Source organism: Pseudophryne corroboree, chromosome 4, assembly GCF_028390025.1.
Source record: "Pseudophryne corroboree isolate aPseCor3 chromosome 4, aPseCor3.hap2, whole genome shotgun sequence".
Taxonomy (NCBI): Eukaryota; Metazoa; Chordata; class Amphibia; order Anura; family Myobatrachidae; genus Pseudophryne; species Pseudophryne corroboree.
In genome coordinates this window covers 54,997,862-55,010,507 of record NC_086447.1, presented here as the reverse complement: position 1 = coordinate 55,010,507, position 12,646 = coordinate 54,997,862, and the positions used below count along the sequence as shown (strand labels likewise).

Here is a 12,646-nt window from a genome sequence, read left to right as displayed (position 1 = left end):
ATACAATACACAGTGCATACAGTATTACACATATAGTACAGTGTGTACATATACAATGCATACAGTATTACTCGTACAGTAAAAGCAGTGTGTACATATACAATGCATACAGTATTACTTGTACAGTACATACAATACACAGTGCATACCGTATTACACATAGTACAGTGTGTACATATACAATGCATACAGTATTACTTGTACAGTACACACAGTATGTACATATACAATGCATATAGTATTACTCGTACAGTACATACAATACACAGTGCATACAGTATTACACATATAGTACAGTGTGTACATATACAATGCATACAGTATTACTTGTACAGTAGTGTGTACATATACAATACATACAGTATTACTCGTACAGTACATACAATACACAGTGCATACAGCATTACACATATAGTACAGTGTGTACATATACAATGCATACAGTATTACTCGTACAGTACATACATCACACAATGCATACAGTATTACACGTACAGTGCACACACAGTGTGTACATATACAATGCATACAGTATTACTTGTACAGTACACAGTGTGTACATATACAATGCATACAGTATTACTCGTACAGTACATACAATACACAGTGCATACAGTATTACACATATAGTACACTGTGTACATATACAATGCATACGGTATTAATCGTACAGTACATACAATACACAGTGCATACAGTATTACACGTACAGTGCACACACAGTGTGTACATATACATTGCATACAGTATTACTCGTACAGTACATACAATACACCGTGCATACAGTATTACACATATAGTACAGTGTGTACATATACAATGCATACAGTATTACTCGTACAGTACATACAATACACAGTGCATACAGTATTACACATATAGTACAGTGTGTACATATACAATGCATACATTACTCGTACAGTACACAGTGTGTACATATACAATGCATACAGTGTTACTCATACAGTACATACAATACACAGTGCATACAGTATTACGCATATAGTACAGTGTGTACATATACAATGCATACAGTATTACTCGTACAGTACATACAATACACAGTGCATACAGTATTACACATATAGTACAGTGTGTACATATACAATGCATACAGTATTACTTGTACAGTGCACACAGTGTGTACATATACAATGCATACAGTATTACTCGTACAGTACACACAGTGTGTATATATACATTGCATACAGTGTTACTCGTATAGTACATACAATACACAGTGCATACAGTATTATGCATATAGTACAGTGTGTACATATACAATGCATACAGTATTACTCGTACAGTACATACAATACACAGTGCATACAGTATTACACGTACAGTGCACACAGTGTGTACATATACATTGCATACAGTATTACTCGTACAGTACATACAATACACAGTGCATACAGTATTACACATATAGTACAGTGTGTACATATACAATGCATACAGTATTACTCGTACAGTACACAGTGTGTACATATACAATGCATACAGTGTTACTCGTACAGTACATACAATACACAGTGCATACAGTATTACGTATATTGTACAGTGTGTACATATACAATGCATACAGTATTACTCGTATAGTACATACAATACACAGTACATCCAGTATTACACGTACAGTGCACACACAGTGTGTGCATATACAATGCATACAGTATTACTCGTACAGTACATACAATAAATACACAGTGCATACAGTGTTACACATACAGTACACACAGTGTGTACATATACAATGCATACAGTATTACTTGTACAGTACATACAATAAACAGTGCATACAGTATTACACGTACAGTGCACACAGTGTGTACATATACAATGCATGCAGTATTACTCATACAGTACATACAATACACAGTGCATACAGTATTACACATACAGTACACATACAGTGTGTACATATACAATGCATGCAGTATAACTCGTACAGTACATACAATACACAGTGCATACAGTATTACACATTCAGTTCACATACAGTGTGTACATATACAATGCATACAGTATTACTCGTACAGTACATACAATACACAGTGCATACAGTATTACACAGTACACACACAGTGTGTACATATACAATGCATGCAGTATTACTCATACAGTACATACAATACACAGTGCATACAGTATTACACATACAGTACACACACACAGTGTGTACATATGCAATGCATGCAGTATTACTCATACAGTACATACAATACACAGTGCATACAGTATTACACATACAGTACACACGCAGTGTGCACATATACAATGCATACAGTATTACTTGTACAGTACATACAATACACAGTACATACAGTATTACACATACAGTACACACACAGTGTGTACATATACAATGCATGCAGTATAACTCGTACAGTACATACAATACACAGTGCATACAGTATTACACAGTACACACACAGTGTGTACATATACAATGCATGCAGTATTACTCATACAGTACATACAATACACAGTGCATACAGTATTACACATACAGTACACACACACACACAGTGTGTACATATACAATGCATGCAGTATAACTCGTACAGTACATACAATAAACAGTGCATACATACACATACAGTACACACACAGTGTGTACATATACAATGCATACAGTATTACTTGTACAGTACATACAATACACAGTGCATACAGTATTACACATACAGTACACACACAGTGTGTACATATATAATGCATACAGTATTACTCGTACAGTACATACAATGTGCCTGCACCTGACTGACCCCCACAAAGCTCCCAGTGTTTGTGCTGACTGCAGGATCAGCCTTTGCAGTGCCGCATGCCTTGTTTTCCGGCAGCAAGTTACTACAGTGTTTGCTCCTAGCTCTGCGTAAGAACTGCAGTGCTTTTTAGACTGTCACCCTCACACTGCCGCCTCTGTGATCCACCATGCGTGTTACTCTGAAGGTAGAATAAATCAGTATATGATGGCACTGGGTCTGGGAAAACAAATGATAATATACAGTGTGTGTGACTGGTTACACAGACCCATCCAAGTGAGGCGTGGTACTGAGCACAGGAAAGGTGGGTGTTACATGTACCAGATGTAGGCCGGAGCTGCAGAGCATCGCCTCAGGTTCTGTAATAACAGCACAAGGACCCTGCAGAGCATACACAGCAGAGCTGCCAGTCTTGCTGCTAAATTATGACCCTTTGGGGGGGACAGAGCAGGAGACAGGAAGGGTGAAAGAAGGGCTCAGCCTTCAGCTCCGTCAATATAATATATCACTCCTGTCTCCCTCCCTGCTCAGCCATTCATCAGCATGTCCTCCAAAGTCGGCCAAAAGCAGTATTAATGCTCATTCCTCTTCGCGGGTCACTCATAGCAGTCACTGTGTGAGATAAAGCATACCCTGCAGCCCCTGCATTACAGAGAGGGATACGATTTACAGCATCATCACTCACAAAGCCAATGGTAAATACACCTCCCCAGACCAGACAAGGCTGGGAGAGCCATTGCTCTCCTTTCCAGGCTGACATGTCATCGGCTCTGTGTTATAGCTTTACACAGCTCTCTATAGAGGGGAGACACTAGGGATAAGAAACAGGGACCCTGAGAAGACTCTGCGACACCCGCTGCCATGACCGCCCAATTGCACAGGAGCAGTAGTGCTCAGGGTAGTGGTATAAGTAGTATTGCTAGTAGCAGTGCACAGGAGTAGTGAGATCACAGATTAAGGACCACATTCAGCTTCAGTTGCAGTTCTGCGATTGAAGCCCAACTGCCACTCCATAGAATCGCACAGCAAGAGCCGCCCAGCGTGTCCAAAAGGCCGCCGCGGCACACAACAAGCTGCCTACCGATGCGTTCGCAAAAATCAAGCACCATCGACAGTTGCGGATGACCCAGGGCTACTCAGAGTAATGAGAATGCAGGCACGGCGGGCACCATGTTTTAAATCGGAGCCGAGGTCAGATGCACGCCCCGAAAACGGGTGATCTCTCAACCACTCGCCGCAAATGCCATGTGCACGCCTACGAGCGCCCGCCGCCTGTCAATCAACCTGCGATCGCAGAAGAATCGTAAATCATAGGTCGAGCACGTGCAATGCCTTCACAGCGCCTGCGCAGTCGTACGATAATTTGGGATTTTGCACAAATGCAACTGAAGCTGACTAAGGCCCTAAATCCTGACTTTCCTGTGATTTTATTCACAACGCAGGCAATGTAGGCACAAGCCTGAGGCACCGCTCCTCAAGGGCAGTCTTCAGCTTATCAATTGTTATTCCCACATTTTGATTAATTTGCTACTTGATAATGTATTTTCCCAGTAAGACAGGTAAGAACACATATTTCCCCAGTAAGACAGGTAAGAACACATATTTCCCCAGTAAGACAGGTAAGAACACATATTTCCCCAGTAAGACAGGTAAGAACACATATTTCCCCAGTAAGACAGGTAAGAACACATATTTTCCCAGTAAGACAGGTAAGAACACATATTTCCCCAGTAAGACAGGTAAGAACACATATTTCCCCAGTAAGACAGGTAAGAACACACATTTCCCCAGTAAGACAGGTAAGAACACACATTTCCCCAGTAAGACAGGTAAGAACACATATTTCCCCAGTAAGACAGGTAAGAACACATATTTCCCCAGTAAGACAGGTAAGAACACACATTTCCCCAGTAAGACAGGTAAGAACACATATTTCCCCAGTAAGACAGGTAAGAACACATATTTCCCCAGTAAGACAGGTAAGAACACATATTTCCCCAGTAAGACAGGTAAGAACACACATTTCCCCAGTAAGACAGGTAAGAACACACATTTCCCCAGTAAGACAGGTAAGAACACACATTTCCCCAGTAAGACAGGTAAGAACACACATTTCCCCAGTAAGACAGGTAAGAACACATATTTCCCCAGTAAGACAGGTAAGAACACATATTTCCCCAGTAAGACAGGTAAGAACACATATTTCCCCAGTAAGACAGGTAAGAACACATATTTCCCCAGTAAGACAGGTAAGAACACATATTTCCCCAGTAAGACAGGTAAGAACACACATTTCCCCAGTAAGACAGGTAAGAACACACATTTCCCCAGTAAGACAGGTAAGAACACACATTTCCCCAGTAAGACAGGTAAGAACACATATTTCCCCAGTAAGACAGGTAAGAACACATATTTCCCCAGTAAGACAGGTAAGAACACATATTTCCCCAGTAAGACAGGTAAGAACACATATTTCCCCAGTAACGGGTGTTGGAGGGGACTGCATTAATGTGTGTGTGCACAATTAGCATCTAAGGGGCTCATTCCGAGTTGATCGCTCGCTAGTTATTTTTTGCAGCGCTGCGATCAGATAGTCGCCGCCCATAAGGGAGTGTATTTTCGCTTGCAAGTGTGCGAACACTTGTGCAGCCGAGCGGTACAAAAAAGTTTTGTGCAGTTTCTGAGTTGCCCAGAACTTACTCAGCCGCTGCGATCACTTCAGCCTGTGCGTGTCCGGATTTGACGTCAGACACCCGCCCTGCAAACGCTTGGACACGCCTGCGTTTTTCCAACCACTCCCAGAAAACGGTCAGTTGACACCCACAAACGCCCTCTTCCTCTCAATCTCCTTGCGACCGGCTGTGCGAATGGACTCTTTGTTAAATCCATCGCTCAGCAACGATCCGCTTTGTACCCGTAGGATGCGCCTGCGCATTGCGGTGCATACGCATGCACAGTTTTGACCTGATCGCACCGCAGTGGAAAAAACTACCGTGCGATCAGGTCGGAATGACCACCTAAATGAGGTGTAATTTAGGGATGGCCATCGACCATCGATGATTCAAAATAATTGATGGGCTATGACCGATGGTAACTGCTTTTACCATCGATGGGGGAGAACCAGATTATTTCCCGCCATTGATGATAAATAGCTACCAAATATTCTTTTCTTTCTCCAGGGTGTCAGAGACACGGAGCATAGCTCCGCCCCTGACACCCACAAAGCCATGCCTCCAGGCTTTGATTGGCCCGCGACTCACTCAATATTAAAGTATGGGCAAAACCATTGATGGTTCCCTTACAGATGGTTTCCCATAATCAAGGTTATCCATCAATGGTACCATCGATGGATAACCCTCCGATTGCCATCCCTAGTGTAATTACTGACTGTGCCTAGGGCAGCCCCAACTTAATTTTAATATTCAAACGTTAGTTGATCATTGGCTTCCAATGCATGGACCCGTGCTTACTGATCTCTTGCCAATGCTATAAAACTCACACATAGGAACCTCAACATGTCCAAAGATAATTAATACATGATATATGTGAAACTTGCACAGATCTGTAATCAGTACATGTAACCAGCCATCATGCGTGTTATGTGTCACCTTCCACCTCTTATCTGAACGCATTTCGCCTACAGTGAAACACTGTATAACATCATGGGGCATTGGTACCATACTATAAGTAGGCATGGTCTTTTTCTTGCTGACTGACAGAGTTCGAAGATAGGCAACGTTTATTTCTGACCAAATAACTATAAATGGTACTTTATAAGGCACACTTACTGTTCAGTCCTGTGGGCGTCCTGGCCACCGTGCCTGTTTGCAGAGACGTCGGCAATATCTTGGGCTTCATGCCTAGCCCAGCTTCTGTCCGGTCAGAAGCCCCATATCCGGGCAGCCGTTCCTCTTTCTCCAGTGTAGGCAGCAGCTGGTCCAGCCGGTCAAACTCCGCCGAGAACTGCAGTAAAGGACAAGACTTACTGTAATATCACAAAAAATAGGTGGGAGGATGCTCTAGCTAAACCACCAGGCGGGGCGTCCACCTTTATATCGGGTCCACAGTGAGCAAGTGCCCATTAGGGTAATCATACGTTCACTAAATCGTCACTAAGCCTAAAATAAAGCTGGGTACACAGAGCCGTCCCTAACCAATATGATGCCCCAGGCAAGATTTTGGCTGGTGCCCCCTAGCACCGCCGCTAGTTCCGCCTCTGACCCTGCGCCCCTTTCCCAGCACCATCACCCCTCCCCATAGCAGTCCTCATTTTGGTGTTCCTACCTTGTATATTTTAATTAGGAACAGTGTGCACAGCCTAAAAAGGGGCGTGTTCTTGCTGGGAAAGGGCATGGACACACAATAGTACCCACAATTCAAATTACGCCACAGTAGTGCAACTTTATTCACATTTTATCATGCGATAATGGCCCTAATTCACGTTACACCACACAATAGTACCACTATACCTTATAAACGTTACTCCTCACAGTAGTGCCCCTTATTCACATTACATCACACTGAATTGATCCTTATTCACATTACACCACACCTTATTGCTCTTTATTCACATTAGACAACACAGTAGTGCCCTCTCTATACGTTACGCCACACAGTAGAGCACCTAGTGCAAGGTGATAAAGGCACCAGCCAATCAGAGCCTAACTGTTAATTTACATAATGGAGCTGATTGGCTGGTGCCTTTATCACCTTGCACATATCACTGGTTTATCACTTCCTTATGCCTTCTCCAGGTTAATACATCTGCCCCAATGTGCCTTACACATTATGCCAACCTTTATTTATGCCCTTATACACATAATGTCCCTTGCACATATGCTGCACATTATTAATGCCCTTATACACAGAATGACACACACAGTGCCCCTTACACATATGTTACACATTATTAATGCATTTATACACATAATGACAATTATAATGCCCCTTACACATATGCCGAACACTACTGCACAACCAACCCAACAGCACACAGCACTCACATAGCCACTAACACTGCGACCTCTGCCTCTGCTTGGATACAGATGTGTCCTCATACATCTTGCCTCAATACGCCATGCAGCAGGAGATGCCTGGCATCAGTCAGCTGGCAGCTCTACTAACGTCGGGCATCTTTTTTTGATATAAATGCGTCTTATTTGCATTACGATGTGGCTAGGATGCACAGGCAGCTTCTGCTGATTAAAATGATATGCGGCATGCATATATTCTGTGTGCGACTGCAGCTGTATCTGTATACGAAATGCTCGGGCCAAAAGGCAAAGTTGAGGTAATTTGCGGAGAACCTTCCTTGGTGAAATGTGGCAGCAGGTCCACCAGGTGTTAAAATTTGTGACTGAGCCATACAGCGCCCCCGCTACCTCCCTCTCGACTGGCGCTCCTGGCGCGTGCCCTCCTGTCTAACCATTAGTTACACCCTGAACCCAAGCTATGGTCTTGTACTGAATATAGTATTTACGGCCACAACAACAAATCAAAAACATCACCGTCTGGGATTTTGCCCCTCACATGGCATCCACCCCGGGAATCTGTACCCAGTGCTGTTTTCCAAGCCAGACAGAACACAGATGCATTGTACCACAAAGAATTCCTAGTGTACGTGAGTACACCTGGCCAATAAAGCTGATTCTGATTCGGAGATTAAATAAGACTGCCGGCTCTTTATTCAGCTAATTTTACTTAGACACCAGAAAGAGCGCAGATAAATCTACTGGAGAGAAGCAGATAAATCTCCGGAGGACAGGAGAGGGATTTGTAAGTGAACAAATAAACAGATATTGAGTATATTAGGAGAATAGCACATGTCAGAGAGCTGAGTCTTGTAGAGAGGCGGCCGCGGAAGCTGGCTGAGGGTATAAATAAGATTTGGGTCAGTGTTGGGGACAAGCAGAAGACAACCGGATCTGTGCATCGTTTCTCTCTACCTACCCACATCAATAATTATATACCGAGCAGTTATTAGTAGTACTGTAAATCCAGGCCCCTGCAACAATTCACGTGTCCTGCATTTCCCAACAGAAGCATCTCTGAAATAACAACCATCTGAGGTATGAGGCACATCACTGAGGCACAAAGCATTAAGTTGCTCTCAAACGGAACTCTTTCTCCAAAATCAGCTGTAGTCCTCTCAGCGACACCAACGCAAACACACAGGGATACATACACTGCAGCACAACCACAAGAATATTCAACATGGCGATAAAACGCAATCTCTATAGGACTTTTGTGCTGCAGTTTTTGATCCCAAAATGATATTCCTCCAGATTCAGAGCAAATAGTTCAAGGAGGCAATGGCATACGGTAAAGTTGGGGGGGGGGGGTTCAATCCTTTCACCTTCAAACCTTGAACGGTCCTACAATGGTCGGTTAGGGATCCTTCTCCTTAACTGTCATGGGCACTATAGGGGCAGATGTATTAAGCCTGATAAAACAGTGATAAGTGCAAGGTGATAACGCACCAGCCAATCAGCTCCCAACAGTCAATTTACATATTGGAGCTGATTGGCTGGTACGTTATCACCTTGCACTTACCACTGCTTTATCACTTCTCCAGGCTTAATACATCTGCCCCATAGTCCATAAATTCCAACGCGTTTCAGGCACTGTATTCTTTTTCAAGGCAGTACTAGATATAGGATTGCCTTGAAAAAGAGTATATTACTCGAAACGCGTCAGCATTTATGGACCATATTGCCCATGACTGTTAAGCAGGAGGATCTATATCCAGCAGATGATTGGGGGAACTACTGCAGAGAAAGTTGGGAAAGTATTAGTGTGACGTGAATAAAGATAGAGGAGGGATTTACTTTACATGTCGGGGGTTGGACTGATGGATGAGAGAGGAGAAAGTACTCCCAGCCCTGGTTCTTCCTCAGTTAGTCTTGGAGGCTTTGAGGAGCAGTTTAAGCACAATGGGGGATTGTTTTGAACCACCTGTGCTCTTTGGAAAGGTCCCTCAGCACTAGAAAGGAGGATGGAGGACTCAGAAATGGAAATATATATATACCAAGAGAAATGGCCAATGCAAACTGATCCGGTATTCGATTGTTCATGGCCTCAAAAGTAATTATCTTTTTTTATCTTCTCTCTGTGGTTTTAAGCCATCTCTTCTAGAATGATATGAATGCAAAAACCACCTGGGCAGATAGGGTAACGTATATTAGTAAAAGTCACAGTACATGTAGAGGCCAATTAATTATAATAATCCACCTGAGAGTAGAACCTTGCTGAATGTTTTCAGGAACAGGCAGAGCACAGTACTCTCATAATTATCATCCAGATACAATTCTCCAACTTCTGCTTATTGCAGTCCATGCCACCGATCAAGCCTTTTAATGGCAATGGAGTATCGTTACTTAATCCCCTGCCTGTACTCGGGAAGGAGAGCGTCTTAAGCAAAGTGTCCGGTTACCGACTCTGGGAGTGCGACACAGTTCACTCCTCTTCCAGCTGGCTGTGAGCTGGACTAGAGTAAGAGGTCCAGCACCTGACCTGCGAATCTCGCCCCTGGCCAGCCTGACGAAGGGCTCTCTTTATTTATAAAAACACATATCCAAGCTTGCAGTTGCAGCACACTAACAAAAACACTGTGAAACACAAAATGATTACGCTAAACAGTTACTTATACGGCGCGCACATGTTCCACAGCGCTCTACAGAGAAATATTTTGGCCATTCACATCAGTCCCTGCTCCAGTGGAGCTTACACTCTATATTCCCTACCACATGTACACATATAAGATGTTTTTTTTTTCTTTCTTTTTGTCAATAACCTTTAAACCGACCAGTGTGTTTTTGGATTGTGGGAAAAACAGGAGCGCCTTGAAAAAAAACCATACCAACGGTGAGCACACGCAAACTCTGCACAGATGGGAAACGAATGGAAATTGAACTCATGACTTCAGTGCTGTGAAGCAGTAATGCTGACCATTAGCCATCCTCTGTGCTGGCGATATAAACATTACCCACTTTGCCTAGGTGTAAATAATATTACCTTTAAATATACACCGCTTGCAATGTTCATGTTTCCCTTGTATCTGTGATAATTTACATATTTATGGTCATTTACTCTTTACAGAAACGAGGGACACAGTGAAGATCGGTGCTGTAATCTAGAGCATCCAGGGTCAGCTGTTCAGACAATCAAATCACATTTCGAATAGGTTGCTACGGGTTTCGTCGCCTTTTATTCTCTGCACCAGTTTAACAAACATCCCAAGAGCAACGCTCATCAATCTAAATTTTTCACGAAAGAAAACCACTCACCTGGTTTTGTGACTCCAGTTTTATGTCTTCTTGGTTGGACTTTGCCATGGCGGTGGAAGGAGCAGAACTGCACTGATTGACTGCCTCCATGTTCTCCATTTTTACTTTCACATCATCCAGACTCAGAGAAGGGGAGGGCCTCACTTCCTTCTCATCCTTATCCAGCAGGTCCCGTATAAGCTGATCTTTGGAGTCCCTTTTCTTGTCACCATAAGGCTCCATTTTTATCTCCGACGTGCTCCCCCGAGTCTGACAACTGCCAGACCCAGAGCTTTTCTTGTCGTGGTCCATAGACAGAGTGATGTCGGAAGGGCTCCCCTCCTGAAGAAGCCGATGTAAAATCTTATGCCTCTCGGTCAGGGAGCTGTGAGACGAGGGGCACGTCCCACTGACTGAACTTCCGCAGCCAGAATTGGAGACCACGGGGCAAGTTAGGGGCTCCCCATCCCGCAACTTGCTTTCCGCCGTCGACGTCAAAAGTTTGACCAGTTTTTGACTTGAAGCAGACAGTGAGCTTTTGCTGTCTCCATCCCCTCCCCTACTGTCGTTATTATTCCCAGTACTGTTCTCCTTGGGCTCCATTTTCACGGGCTGCATATTGTGCCTCCCAGGGGAACTCTGAGATCCGACTTGCCGCAGAACAGGAGACGTCCTAGAATATGTGGCCTGGTTATGAGGTCCTTCGCTAATGGCCTGAACAGGAGGATTCATTGGGTTATTAGAAAAGAGTCTACCATTGTTGTTGGTGCAACCCCCGCCCGCCATGCCCGGGGATGGGGAGGAAAACCCTACAGGGGTCATAGGTCCTTCATTCAGCATTGGCATAGAGTTTGTGGGGACATTGGAGAATGGCCTGTTATTGTTGTTACAACCACTGCTTGAGATACCACCAGGGGAGTGCATGGTGGGCATTGTGGGGGAAAAGGGATTACCTGAAGCTCTAGGCCGGGGCACCAACCCTGGACTACTCCGGGGCCTTGGGGACATGAACTGAGGAGGACTGATCCCTGGACTGCTCATGGGAGAACTATTGAGGTTTAGATTGTTATTGTTCTGGGGTCCAGCCTGTCCCACATTTAAGGCAACATTGGTACCGATCTGACCTCCAGGAGAGCATCCATAGTTTGCTTGGCTGGTGTTGGAACTGCTGATGTTATGCAGGCCAGTGACTGCCTGCTGGTTTGAACTGGAGGTCAGCATGCTGCCACTGGATGGGGAGGTGGTACAAGAGAAGGGCATCCCTGGAGCTGGCGAGATGGTAGAGTTAACTGAGGGACTGAGTCGGGGTAGTGACATTCCTGAGTTAGTGTTGTCTTGTGTACAAAGAGAGCTTTGATCCCTAAAAGAAAAAGAAACCTTGTAAGATGAATTCCACTAACATCCGATGCACACAACATAGCAGAAAATAAACACTGCGTGCTAAAGGGGAACTCCACCTAGGGGTCACATTGTCTCAAGGAAGATGTGTGTACTTAATATTATATTCTATGCAATAACAGATCTGATATAACTGCATCCAATGAGAGACCTGAGCTTATCAGTTGTCGTATCCAAATCTGCCTGGAAGACAAACATGACTGAAGGCGGAGGACC

General features: G+C 43.9%; 1 protein-coding gene across 6 annotated transcripts in view; it reads right to left on the bottom strand.

Moving 5' to 3' along the window:
• Positions 1–12,646, bottom strand: part of NCOA1 (nuclear receptor coactivator 1) — a 492,550-nt gene that overhangs the window by 33,534 nt on the left and 446,370 nt on the right. For all 6 annotated transcript variants that reach the window (XM_063915049.1, XM_063915047.1, XM_063915046.1 and 3 more), the window contains 2 exons: positions 11,054–12,392; positions 6,557–6,731 (listed from right to left, as the gene is read on the bottom strand). In XM_063915049.1, coding sequence (XP_063771119.1) covers positions 6,557–6,731; positions 11,054–12,392 — 1,514 coding nt within the window. The remainder of the gene's footprint in view (positions 1–6,556; positions 6,732–11,053; positions 12,393–12,646) is intronic.